The sequence below is a fragment of the Necator americanus genome, chromosome II (assembly GCF_031761385.1).
Source record: "Necator americanus strain Aroian chromosome II, whole genome shotgun sequence".
Classification (NCBI taxonomy): domain Eukaryota; kingdom Metazoa; phylum Nematoda; class Chromadorea; order Rhabditida; family Ancylostomatidae; genus Necator; species Necator americanus.
In genome coordinates, this window is record NC_087372.1 from 20,659,988 (window position 1) to 20,677,887 (window position 17,900).

The window sequence follows — 17,900 nt, forward strand, 5'->3', positions numbered from 1 at the left end:
TACCGCTTTCCCTTTCTCTCCCTCCATTATAAGAAAGTCCGCTCATCATAGTACTGGTCATCTACACATCTATTTCATTAGTTTTTCATTGCGACCCGACCATAAACAAAACTAAATGCAACTGTTGCAAGCATGCAGGAGGGAGCTAAAGCGGTTGATTTGGTAATGCTGAAAGATTTGCGGGAGTAGATTGGTTTGCACTGTAACTCGCATAAGTTTTAGCATGCAAAATACTCGAAAGACAAGTATAGAAATAGTGGTCTAGGATCACAAGGAAGATCCCGAATCACGAAAACAGTTATTGTGTTCATAAATTCGGCTAAAAATATTGTAAACTATTAAGATTCAGTGAATAGAAGTGCATTACATTCACTTTCTCCTTATACACACTTTCACTCTAGGTAAAGCACTTAGAGGGAAGAACAATAACTTTACACACTGGTCCTAAGTGTAGTTATGGATAATTATTAGGAAGAATCTATTTATGTATAAAACTGCACAAGAATATTACTCAATCGGATTCCGCTACATACAAGCTTTTTGAAGAAATAGAGCTTGATAAAAGTGAATATCTTCGGGAGATTGTGCAGCAGATAGCAACCCTTTTTAAAGTTCTTTTCCATCATCTCTTTTTCTTCCACAATTCCCATTGTAACAAATTAGCAGACACGTCCTCTACGGCTGATAGATAGAATGTATTCAAATTTCTTATATCACTCCAAGGATGCTTTTTGTGGCATTACAAGCGACTGATAATTGTTACTTTATACCAATGGGTGGTTCTAGATAGATAGTGAGCATTCGTAGATTCCCGAACGAAGTTGTAAGAGCTAAATATTTCCAAAAACTTTCTTCTAATACTGATGCATTAAAATGAACAAAAACCCACATCATCCCTCCGGACGACTTTTTCTCCGGGCAGCACAGTGGTTGGCATAGAAAGAGAACGAAGAGACACTGTAGATAGTGTCTGAGTGTAGACTAGGAGATGATGACTGGAGCGGAACATTCCCTGCATTCAACATCCATTTGATAGAGTACCAAAACACCATCCGGTCACTGTGTCATTTTGATAACGAAATGTGAGCGAAGATAGATGGTACCTGGGTTATGACAAGCAGCTACGTTCGGATGTGAAAAAGTACATAGGAAGATCAAAAAAAAAGAGATCAGGGCGCAAATCTAAGGGGGAAATGCAGAACAGGCTTCTGTTTCGCCCTGGTTTTAATTTGTCTCAGTACAGTGACTCCCACTGAGAGAGTTTTTATAATGTTTTTTTAATGTTAAAAGAACTTGACTAGTTTAGAATTATGAGCCATAATTTCTTTCACTTTGTGCCGTGGATATTTCAGCAACACGTTGAAAGAACTTATGCTGCCAGTTATACCTACGTGATGATGACGTTACCGTCCACGTCTCAACGATGCATTCGACATGAGATTTGGCAATGCAGTACCATTCTTATGGGCTTAAATAAAGAAACAAGTAGAGGAAAAGAAACAGTTAGCAGTGATTTTTGAGAACTAACAAATGTGATTCTTAACAAAATCTCTTAACTTTTAACACATGTGATTATTCACTAACTGTGACCAATGCACTTTTTTAAGCCATTGAATCCACCTTTGTTTCTTTCCAAGAATTCGCATTTGCTTAGGTTATCATTAGGTTGCAACAAAACACTGAAAATAGAAATCTAAGGCAAGAACGTTCTCCAGAGTCAACACACGCGTCAGTGTAGGGTTGCGCGTGAGAGCTATCATATCTTTACACCTCTCGCAATTTACAGCATAAGAATGCATGATGGGACGAATGCATGACGCATTAGTTCTCCGCTTGTTAATGGAACATGACCTGCATTGGGTAGTTCAATTCGCTAGGTTTAAATGAAGGAATAAGGGAATAGCCGTTTAAAAAAATGAGGTTCAAAAGAGTACCGTGTACGATAACTCGTAAAAGACGTCGTCATTAAATTCACAATGTATGAGGCAACATTTATTTTCGGGCACATCAATGTACTCTTCTCAGATAAACACAATCCAATCTTAGAGCATGGTGCTGGACATGAAGTTCACCTTTCAGAGGTGTTGTAGCAATCTCTTGTTTTGGTTATGAATTTTACGATAATATAGATAAATTCCCTCTATTCTCACCTATTCACCAAAAATGTCCTAGCAAGAAACTGCAGATTTATCTGCAATCTGCCCGTTTTCTTTTCTACTCTTCATAAGACTGACTTCATTATTCACCGAGAAGGAGATAATTTTACAAGACACTTCAGTTGATATTATCATTTGAATTTTTTGTTGCTATTTCTTAGCTGACTTCCTTGAAATAGCAGTGGAGACAAATAAGTAAAGTGATAATTAACCGCTGATTAGCCACGTACAAATCAGGTTTGTTACTGTTATTCATGTTCTTAAGAATAAATCATGTCGGAAGCTAAAGACACATGTGTCTTAACTTGTTTGCAATTGAACGGAAACTACTTCTGCGGAAATATCAAATTCACCATTGCTACCATCTGTTTGTCACTGTATCTGTGCCATCAATGGTTGGCGCTGCCGTAGAAGACAATGGTAAATTGGTGCAAGATTTGTCTATGCTAAGGACGCTGACTAGAGACAGCGCCTGTAAGCCCATGTACATAGCACCCAGTAAGTCATTGTACAGGCTACATTGAGGCATTAATTAACCTCTACCATTTTGAGATCGAAAGTGTTGAAGCATCCGAAAAGAATCATCAACGCTGAGCATTTTACCTTTCTATCATTTTGCTGCTATGACTGACTTGAGCCTTGATATGTGACAAAGGGATGTCGCAAATGCAAAACGGGATGCTACTTGCGTGCAAAAAAAGGATAAAAGGACTGCAGAGGACGCAGTCATGTAATCTCAAAGAAGCTTTCGGTAAGAGAGTAAAAAATGGGAATCAATCAATATCTTGATGTTAATGTTGAATTCCAAAAGAATCGTTCGATTTACAACTTTATATTTTTACAAGCTCAGTCAAAAAGTTTCCAGAACTGAGAGATCGCTACTGGAACATCAACAGGGAATCCCTCTAGGTTGGTGTCAATAAAAAAGAGGGCGTAGAGGTTCGGGTGAGTGCACAATCAACGTCAGTGAACACAACAGGTGCTGCCGCTGAGACAGCACTTTCCCCTCGTCAGTCTTTGAAATACCACCCACCCAACATCTGAATGCACAAGTATTAAATTTTTGTTATGTAAGCCGTCTTTAGGGAATCCTAAGTTATTAACTGAAGCATTTGGGAGCGAGGCAATGAAAAGATCAAGTCCTTCAGAGAGATAAGCATTTTAATGAAGGTTTCGTTTCATTAATTCGAAGAAGGTAACAGAAAAGCTACAGGACGGTCCCATGAGGTAGTTACAAAAGTGTTTTTGAACCAATGTTCAGCTATTGAGAAAAGTGTATGGCTGCAGAAGCAATATCATTTGAAATGCAGCAACCACATTAACTGAATTTTTATTTAGCAATTCCACGAATTTTTCGACTCACTCGCTACGTTTTTGTGAAGAACGATGAAATAAACTACTTAGTAGTAACCGAAACTGAGGAGAGAAGGGATTTATTACTAGACAAACAGCACACAACAAAGTTTGTAAAGTGGGTGCGAGCAAAAACAAAGACTTAAATTTCTCAAGACTAAAAGCTACAATTAAAATATTTAGGAAAAGCCGAGAGAGAGGAATTGCTAAACAAAGGAAGCAAAATAAAACTAAGAAATACTGTTATCTATTGTAATGATCAGTGGTGAGTAAGTGACATCATTTAACCCTCTTCCTTCAAGTTGTGAACTATTAGCGCGACTTCGCTCTTAAAATTGATCGATAAGGCACATTGACAACGCTCGAATCTTAACACAAATAAACATGAACACTAACAAGAAGAGATATTTGTCCCTTCAAGATTTTTTTCAAGATAAAATCTTTCTATTAAAAAGATTTTAAAAAGAAATACTAAGGAGCGATAGAGGATGTCGAGATACTGATGCTCACAGATATTGTACAACAAATATTTAAGGGAACATGCAGTTGAGGGGTAAAACGCATCATAGGGGGTTAGCTCGCACGACGCGTCCTCGATGAAGTTACACTGTGTTGCTCTACAGTATTTGGAGAACTCTCCGGATCTCTTTCCAGTTGATTTTTATACTTTTTAGAATTATTTTTCTTTGTATGATGGCGCTTGAATAAGATCACCTAGTCTTAACTCTGCCTTTTTCTATTAGTTTCATAGTTCCTCTTGCTCGGAGCCCCTGAGATCTTAGTTACAAGGGATTCAATTTTAGCTGTAATAACTTCTATGCACTATTATGTATACAAAAATAACTAGATCCGTGCACTATTATGTATACAAAAAAAAAACTATGAAAAACTGCAAAATTCAAGAAAAATGGAGGTCCAGGGAGTTTTTCGCGTAGGGAGAGTCGTCTTCGTCGCCATTGGACATCTTTGCAAGGATTAGTTGCAACACGTTCCACTCCGACTGTATTGTAGGGCTTTAACTCAACGTTGTATGTGCTTTTTGATCTTTATTTGCAAAATATATCATGCTCCATAGTAACACGGAAATCCGTGGCGTCGAATTGGTGCGCAGAAAGAGAAAGAAAACGGAGAAAGCGGTAAAATGGGCTGCAACAAGTACCAAGGCTTGAATTGATATGCAGATGTACTGTAGCACCGCGCGATAACTCCATGTGAATTTGTCAAGAATTAAGCGAGATGTGAAACATTTCATGGCCGTGAAAGTTGTTGTGTTACGTTTACCCCCACGCACTCCACAGGACTTCACTTCGTTTGTCTGTTCATTTGCCTCATCAGGTGGCTAACATCCTTCCTTCACAAATTGAAAACATCCCACCAAACTGGTGCTTAAATAGTGGCTAAAAGTTTACGTGATCTGTAAAGAAACTTATCATTATCAGTACGATGCTGATATCCACGTCACTTCATGCATATCATATTGTTGAAAAAAGCGTGAGAAAAACCCACACTTCGAATAATGTTTCCAAATGGTGGCAGTATCGAAGTATTATAGATGTAAAACTAGGTTTAAATATTCTCCAAGTGTAGAACTTACTCATTTTGGAAGTCAACTGAAGTCTTTCGTCAATACTCACAGTTTATGAAAAAAGAACGAAGAATGCCTTGTTGAAAAAAATACAGATTTAGTTTTACAGAAAAGCCCGCTACTATTGCGTCTTATCGAGCAGTGAAGAGGAGCGAAGTCAACACAAAAGAAGGTTGAAATCCGGCTTTAGCCGGACGTTCAAATTGCAAACAGAGCAACAACAATCAACAACAACTGTCTCTTTGGATGATCCTAAAAGTCAAAACGTCAAACAAGTAAGCGAAATAAAAATTCCATATAAAAAATCTGAGGTGTGCTACATATTTGAATAGAAAAGTGTTATCGACAATAATTTATTTCATCCCGTTATATCACTTTATGAGAACGACCTGCACAGCAACTCCGAAAATCGAGTCAGCCAATCGTTCAGTTTGTCAGTGTTTATGAACTTTTGTTTCAACGGTTGCTCAAAATTTTACCGAAGCACTCACACTTCACTCATAGCTAGCACTGGTTAGATTTCTTATAGAGTAGCAATAAGCGACGTATAAGACGCACACGTAGAAGCTAGTATAAACCGCACTTAATGTCCATTCTCTGCTTTAAGTGATTCGCTTTGTTAAGCTCTAAACCTTGAAAAAAGTCCAGAAAATTGATCATAAAAGTCACTTGAGTTGCTGATTATTACCTAGATTTTGCCCTATTCGACCTATTTCGAGCATTAAGATAGGGTACGAATTACAAGTGCTATTGATACTTCGTGCCGCAGCTACTAACGTCGCTGGACAAAACAAAATCATAAATGTTTTGTTTTGTACGATGACTGAATCAACCCGGCTGACTCAACGAGATTCATCTACAAACAAAATATCGAGTGCCACCGGTATCGAGGTCAATAGAAGGTTAAGAATACGTTGAGAAAAAAGAAAGAACAAAAAGTAAGGATAATAAAGATGATAAGAATTAGTAACAAACAATAGTCTGGTCTGCTTAGTTCAACTTTCATTTTCAGCGGTAGTTGGAAATGGCCGTTCACAACTGTGCTCTGGGGGTTATTTTGCATGCAGAGAAGGAATAGCGCGGTCCTATTACTGCACTCCGCTTATGCAATTGCAGCGTGCTTCGGGTCCTTTTACCCGACTTTTAATCTATGTAAAATGCCCAACAGCAATTCTTCCCGTAAGCTTCTTAAGACGAGAGCAGGATAGAAAGTTGACATGAAAGTCATAAATAAATAAACGGGCACGGCCAAAACTTGGCGAGAATTTTCCAATGGGTCCTTTTCTCACTTATTTGTCTTGCTCGCAGTAGTCACAAACAAACCACTCTGTTGGTACTAATAGTAGAATCATAATCGGACAAAAAGTTGCAAGGTCAACAATTAAGGAATCTAAACAACAATGAAAGTACCGAGTTCTTGTTGATTTGAAATTTACTTGGACTCGTCTCATAAAACTCGACTCGACTCATAAAACAAATAGTACATTTACGTATATCTAACGTTTAACATCCAAATGAATCACACCACTAAGATTGGGCTTGTTCAGAACTTCCCTGCAAAAAACTGCATACAACATCTGGTCTCATCGAAAATTCAGCTGGAGGCTTGAGTATTTCTTGGTTTTGAGAGTACAAAATGAAGCAACGAAAACAAATGACGACATTGACATCGATCGTTTTATCCATAGATTAGCATATTTGTACGTAGGAAATAGCTCATTTTCACTTGAAAATAAGCAAAATACGGAAACTTTACCCTGCGAATGTTTTCAACGATTTCTAAGCAACTTCCTCTGGAAAACATGTGCGATACTCTCCAGGTGAAAGAGCAATTAAAAGAACTGAGAATATTACTATGCAATTGTGCACAATCAGACATCTTACGGTGCAGCATTTAGTGACCATATTGGACCTTCCACCATATTAGAACAAATGTGAGGAACTCGTACCTCTCAGCACGGCGCCCTACCGACCGTTCACTACTTTAATTGTTGAACAACTAGATCGTACAGATTTCCCTGGAAACACGTGGAAACCACCAATATACCACGAAAATTTTCGTGGTAATATCTGCGGTTGATTGAACCTTGATAGAAGCTCGTTATAACGGTACAAGTACAACAAGTAAATTACAACAGACTTATAATGGCAGCGTATTTTATGTAAAGTTTAACACGAGAGCTTGAGTGGGGAGCTTCTCAGTCGTCGATACAAAGTTCGATTGCTGTTGGGAAAATTTTATTGTGCAGAATTGTTTTAAAGCATTCGTTGAGAAAAATTCAGCTTTACCACATTTACCACGTTTTTTGCTTTTATTAAGTATGGCAAAGAGTGACACTTAACCTGTGTAATTCTCGTAATAAATTTCGTTTGCTTGTTACCTAAAAAACGAGCGTTAAGCTTGCATCCAAAATAAGAGCCGAGAAATGGGAAAAAAAAGAAACAATATTCTTTTACTGGAACTGAACAAGAGGCTGTCGAGAAATAAAGAGTCTCAAGGAGCGCAAAAGTTCGACTTTCTTTCAATCTTGGCCTAGAGAATGCAACTTGTCGATAGTCCAATTTAAGCAACAGCCAAGATTGTTAACAAACTTTATTACGGTTAGCGTTTCGGCGTCGTTGCCGTCGTCAGAGCCTGGAAAGTCAGATCATTTGTGGTATATCCTCTCAAATGCCTCATCCAAAACAAGTCATCATTCCCCTAAGATGCTACATCCAAAACCAAAAGAGTCCAAACCGTTGTGCTTATCTAGGTCCGCTGTGCTAGGTTAACCGCGTCGATCCGCTCCTGGATATCAGATGTCACCCTTATGGCTGTCCTAAACATGTTCCGAATGACTGATTTTTTTTGTTTTCCAAGGGTGAGCTAAAAGAAAGTGAACTAATATGCCTTTACTACTAGGTTTTCGAAATCATCGTGTCTTCTACTCACCGTTGGACCACTGTATTTCCAAGTTAAGGAAAGACAGCCAATTTTCTTTGAGTTTCTTCCGTGTAAACCGTAAGGGGATTGCTGGTTTAGAAGCTCGAAACAAGTCTCCATCTCGTCTTGAGGGGGCACATAATGCAACAGTCATCAATGTAACGACAGTACAGGAAAGGTTTTTGTTCCAGGATGGGTTGTTCTATTTTGGACATGAATGCAATGGCTAGTGTGGGAGCTAGTCTTTGCCTCATGGCCAAACAACTGACCTGTCTGTACTAGTGTCCCGACCAGCGAAATATGAAGCACTTTAGACATTCATCCAGGAGCGTAATGATCTGCCTTATGGAAAACCCGTACAGGTTTTAAAGTAAAGTTTGTTAACAATTTTGGCTATTGCTTAAATTGAACTATCGACAAGTTGCAGTCTCAAGGAGCATTTTTTTCCTCGAAAATTGAGATGAACGTATGGGAGTACTTCAAACTCAACGTTCGTGAACCAAAATATCACGTTCGAAGACCGGCAACCAGCCGTTTCTGGTAACACCTGCTACCAGTTCTTGGTACCAGTTCTGAGGGGAACGGTCAAGAGGTACCCGTATGATGTGCCGCCGCGTATCCAGGAGGCTGATGAGCGTCGTTAATTGCACCGCGCGTCTCCTGATACCGTCATAATCGCTACAGTAGCCTGAGTGCTCCTTTTGTGCTACGTCTTCAAGATGCCCGCCACGCCTCCCTCCCCTCCCATTTCGCCGCGTCTACCGCTCTTACGACGATTTTTTGTCGCCGCACCTACAGCTCTTATGATGCGCTTTTAAAATCGAATGGAAAGGAAAGAACATGATATTAGATGTTGTTCGAAGGTCTACATAAAGTGTGCTTGCAAGTTAATATAAAAGAAGGAAAGAATGAAATAGGTTTGTATAAGTGACATGTCATTTAGAAATGCGAGTGAAAAAGAAATTATCCTGTCTCGACTTGTTAGGTGAAAAACACTCATTTATCTCTGGGAGTGCAAGAGATGTTTCAAAAAATGTCCCACTGATCGGTGTTATGCTATCTTCTTTACCTTTTTTCCCTTTATAAGGATTTCTTTTTGTTTATTTAGCTGGGTTAAACTGGCATCCAACGATTAACGAGACGCGAATGTCTCGCAGACATACACTGTACCTAAAGGTATATCTCGAAAATACAAAGCTCTCTGTTCGCTACTAACACACCTAACCTCTCGTATTGATTTTATGTAAAGAATAGATAAAAATGAAGCGATAAAACGGTGGTGAAAGAAGTTTGAAGAACCATACAAAGTTCTATTATATAAAACTGTATAAAACGTACAAGCAAGTATTGAAGTACTTGACAGACGCTCGATATAAACATTATATCTAAGTAAAATTTTGAAAAGATAAAATGTAGAAAGAAGTTTAAGGAATGTATACAAAGTAATTAGCGCATAAATTTACTGTTATTATAGGTGCTGCAGTTGAGGTTGAACACGAATTCGCTGAATGACATCGTGACAAACACATACTTATGCACTAATAGTTCATATAGAAAACTTGGGGCATGAAATGTGTTAAATTATGAGATCTTTGGAAATATATGCATGTTATTCTTTTTCCTGGAGCATCTTTTTGAGATAATTTTTACTTATGTAAAGTTACATTGGATAGAAAGATCCAATTCTTCTCTTTTATTCCCAATAATATGCGCTTAGTTTACTATATCCGTACATCAGAATTCGCTGCGGCAATTCGTTCTTCACTCCCTCTCCAAAATTCGCACTATCTACCGCTTCGTCGCGGCGCGAACGTCGCGCGCGGCGTTGATCAGAGAGCAATAGGTAGGCGGGGTGTAGGTGATCTCAGGCGGTCGTGGAGAATGTATAGCTGGTGGAGCGGCAATCGTAATTACGCGGAGGAGCGCGGTGCTGAAGGGAGGACAGGAGCGGTCAGCCGGTTTTCACGGGTACCTCTTGTCCCGCACCCCCAGTTCTGATAGTGCAAAAGAGCGACCTATCAATTTACGATCCACTTGGCACAGTCGCACCGCCGCTTGTAAAAGGGAAGTTATTTAGGCGCGAGGCATTTCCAATGAAATATGGTTGGTCAGACCGTGTTCCTGATTCAATGGAAAAAAATGGAACGAAGATTATCATGATCATGATCATGATTCATGATCATGATCATGTATATAATAACGGGCTTATTCTGTGTGTGTGTGTGTGTGTGTGTGTGTGTGTGTGTCTGTGTGTGTCAGTAACGAAATTCAAAAAGGGGGTGCGACAGGTCCACCGGGGCCAGACACCTATGTAAGTTGGTGCGACGGGTCCACCGGCGCCAGATACCTACACAAGGGGGTGCGACGGGTCCACTGTTGTCAGATACCTATAGAAGGGGTGCGACGGGTCCTCCGGCGTCAGATACCTACAGAAGGGGGTGAGAAGGGTCCACCGGCGTAAGATTGGTGCGCCGGCGCCAGATATCCATAATATAGGGTGCGACGGATCCACCGGCGTCGGTGGACCCGGTCATTGGTGCGCCATAACTCAGTGTGCATGACGTAAAAGGTAAATGGTTGCAGCCGTTTCATAGCTGTGACCACTGGGCGCTTTGCTCTTCACCTGCATGACTCCTCCACGTGCCTATTTCCTTCTTCCTTCGCCTCAAGTTTGTAGCAAGCCGTTCTCAGAAAGTGGAAACACGCATGCAAGCGGCTGCTTAAATAGTAGCAAGATGTTTATGTGATCTGACGTGGAACGTTACCTTTATCAGCAGGATAATGTCTTTCACGTCATTTTATGTTAAAACATCATTCTGTGATAACTATTGGGGGAATTCAGGAGGAATACCCAAACTTCGAGTAATGCTTTCAAATTGCATTTATATTATTCTGGCATCGAAGGAGTGTTTGTAGCTGATGGTCAAACATTCTCCAAATGTAGAATTGACGCGTTTAGAAGGAAAACTTCGTAATCTTTCGCCCTAATTTATAATATAAAGGAGAGGAGGAAAGCGATGTTAAAAAAAAACAAATCTACTTTTACAGAAAACACCACTACTATTAACTTTCATTGATCGGTGAAGAGAAGCGAAGCTAAATTCATCGAAAGTCTTAAGTCCGCCTTTAGCCGGACATTCAGACTGGTATATAATAACGGGCTTATTCTGTCACGTGTGTGTGTGTGTATGTGTGTATGTGTGTCTCAGTCACGAAATTCGAAAAGAAGAGTGCGACGAACCCACTGGCGTCGAGTTGGTGCGCCGGCGCCAGATACCTATAAAATGGGGTGTGATGGGTCCATCGGCGCCAGATAGCTACAAAATGGTGTGCGATGGGTCCATCGGCGCCAGATAGCTACAAAATGGTGTGAGACGGGTCCCACGGCGTCGATTTGGTGCGCAACAACTTTGTGCGCATGACGCAAAAGCTAAATGGGATGTTTCATAGCCGTGGCCATTGGGCGCTTTGCTTTTCACCTTTATGACTCCTCCGCGTCCCTATTTCCTTCTTCGTTCGCCTCAAGTTTGTAGCAAGCCGTTCTCAGAAACAGCTGCTTAAATAGTAGCAAGATGTTTATGTGATCTGACGTGGAACGTTATCTTTATCAGTAGAATGATGTCTTTCACGTCATTTTATGCCAAAACGTCATTCTTTGATAATTGTTTATAAAAAACTGGAGAAAAGCCCATATTTCGCGTGATACTTTTGAATTTTGTCTATAATATATTGATGAGGAGTGTTTGAAGCTGAAGTTCGAATGTTCTCCAAATGTAGAAGTGAAAGATTTTGAAAAATCTTTCGCCTTTAGTTGTAATATAAAAAAGGAAGAAAGATTGTTGATGATACACAAGTCCAATTTCATAGAAGTAATAACACTAATAATAATTTTTAATTTTTTTCACACACATGTGATAGAACACGAGCAAAGCAAACACACGTGTGTCACGTGTGTTTGCTTTGCTCTCGTGTTCTGTCACATGTGTGTGTGTGTGTGTGTGTGTGTGTGTGTGTGTGTGTGTGTGTGTGTGTGTGTGTGTGTGTGTGTGTGTGTGTGTGTGTGTGTGTGTGTGTGTGTGTGTGTGTGTGTGTGTGTGTGTGTGTGTGTGTGTGTTGTTTTTTTTTTTTTTTTGTGTTGTGTGTGTGTGTGTGTGTGTGTGTGTGTGTGTGTGTGTGTGTGTGTGTGTGTGTGTGTGTGTGTGTGTGTGTGTGTGTGTGTGTGTGTGTGTGTGTGTGTGTGTGTGTGTGTGTGTGTGTGTGTGTGTGTGTGTGTGTGTGTGTGTGTGTGTGTGTGTGTGTGTGTGTGTGTGTGTGTGTGTGTGTGTGTGTGTGTGTGTGTGTGTGTGTGTGTGTGTGTGTGTGTGTGTGTGTGTGTGTGTGTGTGTGTGTGTGTGTGTGTGTGTGTGTGTGTGTGTGTGTGTGTGTGTGTGTGTGTGTGTGTGTGTGTGTGTGTGTGTGTGTGTGTGTGTGTGTGTGTGTGTGTGTGTGTGTGTGTGTGTGTGTGTGTGTGTGTGTGTGTGTGTGTGTGTGTGTGTGTGTGTGTGTGTGTGTGTGTGTGTGTGTGTGTGTGTGTGTGTGTGTGTGTGTGTGTGTGTGTGTGTGTGTGTGTGTGAGTGAGAGAGAGAAGAAATTCGAAAAGGGGATGCGACGGGTCCACCGGCGTCGAAATGGTACGCCGGCCCCCAGATGTTCATAAAATGGAGTGCGACGGGTCCACCGCCGTCGAACACCTGTGTCGCGGTGTAGAAGTTTCGCGCAGTAAGTTCGTCTGCATGTCGCACAACGTAAATGGGACGTTGCGAACGTTTCATAGTCTTATCCACTTTACGCATTCCTTTTCACCTCTACGACTCCTCCGTCCTTCGAAATTTCCAACTTAGAAAAGTTCAAAATTGGAAACATGAATGCTAACTGCCGCTTATATAGTAGCCAAGTGTTTACACGATCTGATATGGAACGCTATCTTTAACAGTACGATGATTTCGTTCACTTCATTTTATGTGAAACATCGTTCTGTGATGAGTGGTGGGGAAAACAGGATTGAAACCTATACTTTGAATAATGATTGCGTCATGTCTATATTACATTGGCATCGAAAGAGTGCTTAAAGGTGAAGAGCTTGAGTGTTCTTCAAATGTAGAAGTGACGCGTTCACAAAGAAAACCATGAAATCTTCAGCCTAAATTTCCTTTGAGAAAAAGAAGAAAACGTTGTTGACTTCCTTGACTCATTTGATGCTGATGTCATCATCTGACGCGATTACCCGCATCTTCGCCGAGGTGTGCCGTCCTTGAACGCAGCTCTGCACAACCTTCTCGATCTTCTGCGAGAGCTTGCACAGAATCAATCCATTCGTCGCTATTCCATATTCTGTGAAAACTTACATCTCGCCTGAACTGCCTATCCACGCCGAGTGTCCTCAGGTCCTCTTTCGCCACCTCAGTCCAGAACTTCCGTTTTTGGCTAGATGGCTTGTTCCAGCTTGTACCCGGCAAACTCCTCAGAACTCGTTGAACAAGGCGATTTGCCGGTCTCTTTAATTATGACCAAACAAGCGAAGACGATTTACTTTAGCTACTTTCGATGGCGGTACAAGATGCAGGTTGCTATCTTCCACGTGTCATCCGCCGGTATACCACATCAATTTCTGCGTAAAGATCTTCATTGTGACATACCCTAGGCCAAAAGTAGCCAAGTAGCCGTCTAAGCGGCTTTCGTTCCGTGCAATCAAGCCTCTCCATAACCGGTGATGGTGCTGCCCAAGCCTCCGGTCCGTGCATCATGATAGGGCGAATTGCGGATAGGCAGACTCGCAGCGTGAATTGGTTGCTGATGGGGGTCGACCACAGGCATTTCGTTAATGAGTTAAATGCAGAAGTAGCCTTAGCGCATCTTTGCTGAACATCTCTCTCGTAGCTGCCGTTGTTCTTCAGCGTACAGCCCAGGTAACAGAACTTATCGACGAGTTCTATCGGTTGTCCATCCACTCTGATTCCCGTTCGAGGTCTCGAAGAGATCCACATCTGTCTGCATTTATCAGGGCGTAGAAGAAGTCCACAGGCTGCAGCCAGATTCGATTCAAGGTTGACAACATGTTGAAGTTTCGTACTGCTTTCCGCGAATATAACATCGTCGACGAATTCGAGATCAGTCAAGAGGCACCTGATGGTGCTAAGACAATTTCGGCAGGACACTGGTCGACTGTTCTTCGCATAATGTCGTCAATGGCGAAATTGAACAGAAAGGATCCTGCCAACTCCCCTTGTCTTACTCCAGTTACCACTTCAAATGGTGTTATACATCCGGCTGCTGTTCGTACTGCACCACTTATTCTTTGATTCATATCATCAAGCAAGCGAACGAACTTTCCTGGTACTTCATCGGCGCGGAGCGCGTTGAGAAGACGGCCTCGGTGAGAAGAGTCGAACGTGGCTTCAAAGTCCAGAAATGCTAGTTGCATTGGTTTCGAATACCGCTGCCAGATTTCGATCACTCTCGTGATGAATGACACCTGGTCAGTCGTAGATCGGCCAGAACAAAAGCCAGCTTGTTCGTAGCGCGTCGTTTCTTCGCGATGTTTTTATGAGTCGGTCCAAGATAATGCGCTCCAACGTCTTGTACATAACACGCAGCGAAGATTCCTCGATAATTCCTAGGGTCCTTGACGGATAACTTCTTGTGGAGGGGAATTATAATAGCGTGTTTCCACAAGTCAGGTATCCTTTCGTCTATCCATATTGAACGGATGATCTTTGTCATCTCACGAATCCCAGACGGAGGAAGATATTTCAGCATTTCCGCGCTGATCCCGTCGTCTCCACCACATTTTCCGTTCTTCATTTTTTGAATACAGAATAGAACTTCCGACATGGTCGGTGGCTCCTCGTTAACCGCGTATATCGGTCTATGAACGTGCTCGGGTTCAGGAGCTGACGGTGCTAGCCGGTTCAGCAAGGTCTTGAAGTGTTCCTTCCAAATTGGAAGGGTTGCTTCACCGACAGCTCCTCCATTGGCAGTGTTGAGGACAGGAGAACATATTTTCATTTTGCCACTGTACTGTTTTAGTGGAGCATAGGCTTTCCGCGGGTTCCTGTCTTCCCACGCCTTCTCAAACTCCATCGCTCTTGACGTCCACTCGGTCTTGTTGCAGTTGTCGACGCAGCTTCCTTCTAGGACGCTTTTCGTGGTTGAAGTCACCAGCGTTGCGCGCGCGATAAAGAATTGTACGTGGGTTTTGTTTCCGCAGATGCAAAGGCGTGCTCCAACATGAATAGACACAGGTTGGCGGAATTTTGTTCTGCATTCATTATCTTTCAGATCTGCCATGTCGATTTTCGGTTAAAGAGGAACTCCTCGGTTTCTCTGGTGGAACCGTATCTTGTAGCTGAGAAGAACTGGACGGTGGTCACAGTCGAACGCGACGTCCCAAACAGCTCTAGATTTTCGGATATCTGATTAAAGATTGTTCCTCGTCAGAACATAGTCGAGCTGAAACTTAAGAGCCTTCATCTTCCTCTTGCGCTGCTCTTCAGACGTTAAGAGAGTCGACCCCTGCCACGTGAGCTGATGGCGTCGATGAGTCCTCTTAAACGTGGAAGCGATGATGAGGCCCGTCTATTCGCACAAGTCGACCAGGAAGTCAGCGTTGTCCGATGTGCGCTCCGCTGGATAACAGCATTTTCCTAGCACATCGGATTGTTCGAGTGCCATCTTCGCATTTGCGTCGATTCTGACAATGACCACCTGCGGCTTGGTATTTTAGACATCAGCGCATTGAGTTCATCGTAGAAGGCGTCCTTACTGTTGTCCTCAGCGGTTTCCGTAGGTGCTTGAACACTTACGACCCAAAGTTTACGTCCTCTGCGATCCCGCAGTCGTAGAAAGGCGCATCTAGACGGCGTTGAGCCAAATTCCTCCACCAGGTTCTTGTAATCTTTCCTCACAGCTATCACGCAGCTTACTTTGTTCTCATCAGCATCGCAGGACTATATAGTGTAATTTTCGTTGCTGATGACGGGACGATTTCTCATGCGTGTTTCCTGCACTGCAGCAAAACGCACACAGAGATATCGGCGGGTTGCTGGAGTTCACTCGATAGTGTTTGGCAGTTCAGCGAATGGTTGTTGCCAAAGATTCTATGCTCCCTTCAGGCAGTTGACCTTTCAGGTTATGGGCTTTGGCGATGTGCTGGACAACAGCACCTTTTCGCAAAGTATGGGAATCTTTCGCCATATAACAGTGCAGGTTATATAGCTCGTACGTTCCCAATGCGTACACTCGAACGCCTGATTGCGTTTAGTTAAAGCAGTGCCACCACATGCAGGTAGCAATCATTCGTTAATCAGTAATGGCGAGCGGAGCGAACATCACAGAAAGTCTGAAGTCCGGCTTTAGCCGGACGTTCAGACTGGTATATAATAACGAGCTTATTCTGTCACGTGTGTGTGTGTGTGCCAGTCACGAAATTCGAAAAAGGGGATGCGACGGGTCCAACGGCGTCGAATTGGTGAACCGGCGCCAAGCAGCTATAAAAGGAGGTGCGACGGGCCCATCGGGGTCGAATTGGTGCGCCGGAGTCAGATAGCCATAGCAGACAACTCCGCTCCTCTACTTCCTTCCACGTTTGCCTCAGGTTCGCAAGGCTTCCTCATAAAGTGGAAACATGAATGCAAACAGTTGCTTAAATAGTAGCCAATAGTTTACATGATCCGATGTGGGACGTTATCTTTATCACTACGTTGATGCTGTTCACGTCAGTTTATGTCAAACATCATTCTGTGATAGCTGTTGGGGAAAACAGGAAGAAAACCAATAATTCGAGTAATACTTTCAAATTGTGTCAATATTATATTGGTATCAAAGAAGTGTTTGAAGCCGAATTTTGAATATTTTCAAAGTGTAGAACTGATGCGTTTGAAAGAAAACTATTAAATCTTTCGCCTTTATTTGTAGTAAAAATAAGAAGGAAGAAAACGTTGTAGGAAAAACAGAGCTCTGATTCTACAGAAAATGTCACTACTATTAATTTTTTTTTATTAATTTTGATTTTCAGTGATGGCGAGCGAAGGGAACACCATAGAAAGTTGAAATCCGGCTTTAGCCGGACGTTCAGACTGCTTTTGTATAAACCGCGTCCCTGGAAACTCTTAAGAACATGTTTGACGGAGAATACATAAAGAAAACCATTCAGTACAATAAATGAATTTGGTGTGAACAGAAAAGGGTCGGGCAATCAATAACAGACAATAAAAGATGCACTCCCATCTCCACTCTCTTCACCACGGGAGCAACTGAAAGTCAAGCTTCTTTTGCATTCAGCTAACAGTTGTGTACATAGCGACTGCCCTACACTTTATCAACCATTAAGAATGAAAAGATGCAAGTAAAATAACAGCTGCACTATTATCAGTCAATCTGAATCCAGACCATATAGACCATAGAATAGACCATATGTCGAGTGGTTTTCTCCGCACTCAGCCAATTCAAAACGCAGGACAATCACAAAGAACGTCCGAATAATCATACACGATAATACCACCCTTTACACGAATACGTTACTTCTCGCTTTTCTTCGCAAATAATTAAACATGTTGTGTATATTTATTTTGATTTGCTTTCGCTCGAACTGGCCAACCCCACATGGGGTACGCTTTGAAACAAACAGCTCTTAGAATCGTGCAAGCACACACGATAAAACTCTTAAAGATCTCAGATCTAACAATATTAGAATTTGGAAATACAATAATTCTAATGAAATGAATCAAATCAAATTCAAAATGATTGAAATACAGGGTTAGTAGCTACTTTAGTTTGTAAACAAGCTAAAAGAATAACAAAGCCGACAGCGGTGGATTGAAATTAAGACGGGAGATGAAACAGTTAG

The 17,900-nt window shown here is 41.7% G+C and overlaps 4 protein-coding genes across 6 annotated transcripts in view; all 4 read right to left on the reverse strand.

The window, feature by feature from the left end:
* Positions 1-1,009, reverse strand: part of RB195_018725 (uncharacterized protein) — a gene marked incomplete at both ends in the record, with an annotated part of 52,940 nt that extends 51,931 nt beyond the window's left edge. The window contains one exon of one of the 2 annotated variants that reach the window (XM_064186289.1): positions 890-937. In XM_064186289.1, the coding sequence (XP_064042168.1) occupies positions 890-937 (48 nt within the window). Of the gene's footprint in view, positions 1-889 lie in introns of both variants that reach the window. The other variant, XM_064186288.1, reaches the window with a different exon arrangement.
* Positions 982-14,040, reverse strand: RB195_018730 (uncharacterized protein; the record flags this gene model as incomplete). Of its 2 annotated transcripts, XM_064186297.1 has the most annotated exons (6): positions 982-1,012; positions 7,044-7,076; positions 7,687-7,729; positions 7,832-7,852; positions 13,281-13,551; positions 13,693-14,040. In XM_064186297.1, 6 exons carry the CDS (start codon positions 14,038-14,040, stop codon positions 982-984), a joined length of 747 nt encoding a protein of 248 aa, XP_064042177.1. The 2 variants fall into 2 exon arrangements, with proteins under 2 accessions (XP_064042177.1, XP_064042178.1); XM_064186296.1 differs by lacking the exons at positions 982-1,012; positions 7,044-7,076; positions 7,687-7,729; positions 7,832-7,852; positions 13,281-13,551 and having other exon boundaries at positions 13,624-14,040.
* Positions 14,041-14,168: 128 nt separating this feature from the next.
* On the reverse strand, positions 14,169-14,477 carry RB195_018731 (uncharacterized protein; the record flags this gene model as incomplete). Its single annotated transcript, XM_064186298.1, has 1 exon — positions 14,169-14,477. One exon carries the CDS (start codon positions 14,475-14,477, stop codon positions 14,169-14,171), a length of 309 nt encoding a protein of 102 aa, XP_064042179.1.
* A 29-nt stretch (positions 14,478-14,506) lies between these two features.
* RB195_018732 (uncharacterized protein) lies at positions 14,507-15,343 on the reverse strand (the record flags this gene model as incomplete). Its single annotated transcript, XM_064186299.1, has 1 exon — positions 14,507-15,343. One exon carries the CDS (start codon positions 15,341-15,343, stop codon positions 14,507-14,509), a length of 837 nt encoding a protein of 278 aa, XP_064042180.1.
* Positions 15,344-17,900: the final 2,557 nt, after the last annotated feature.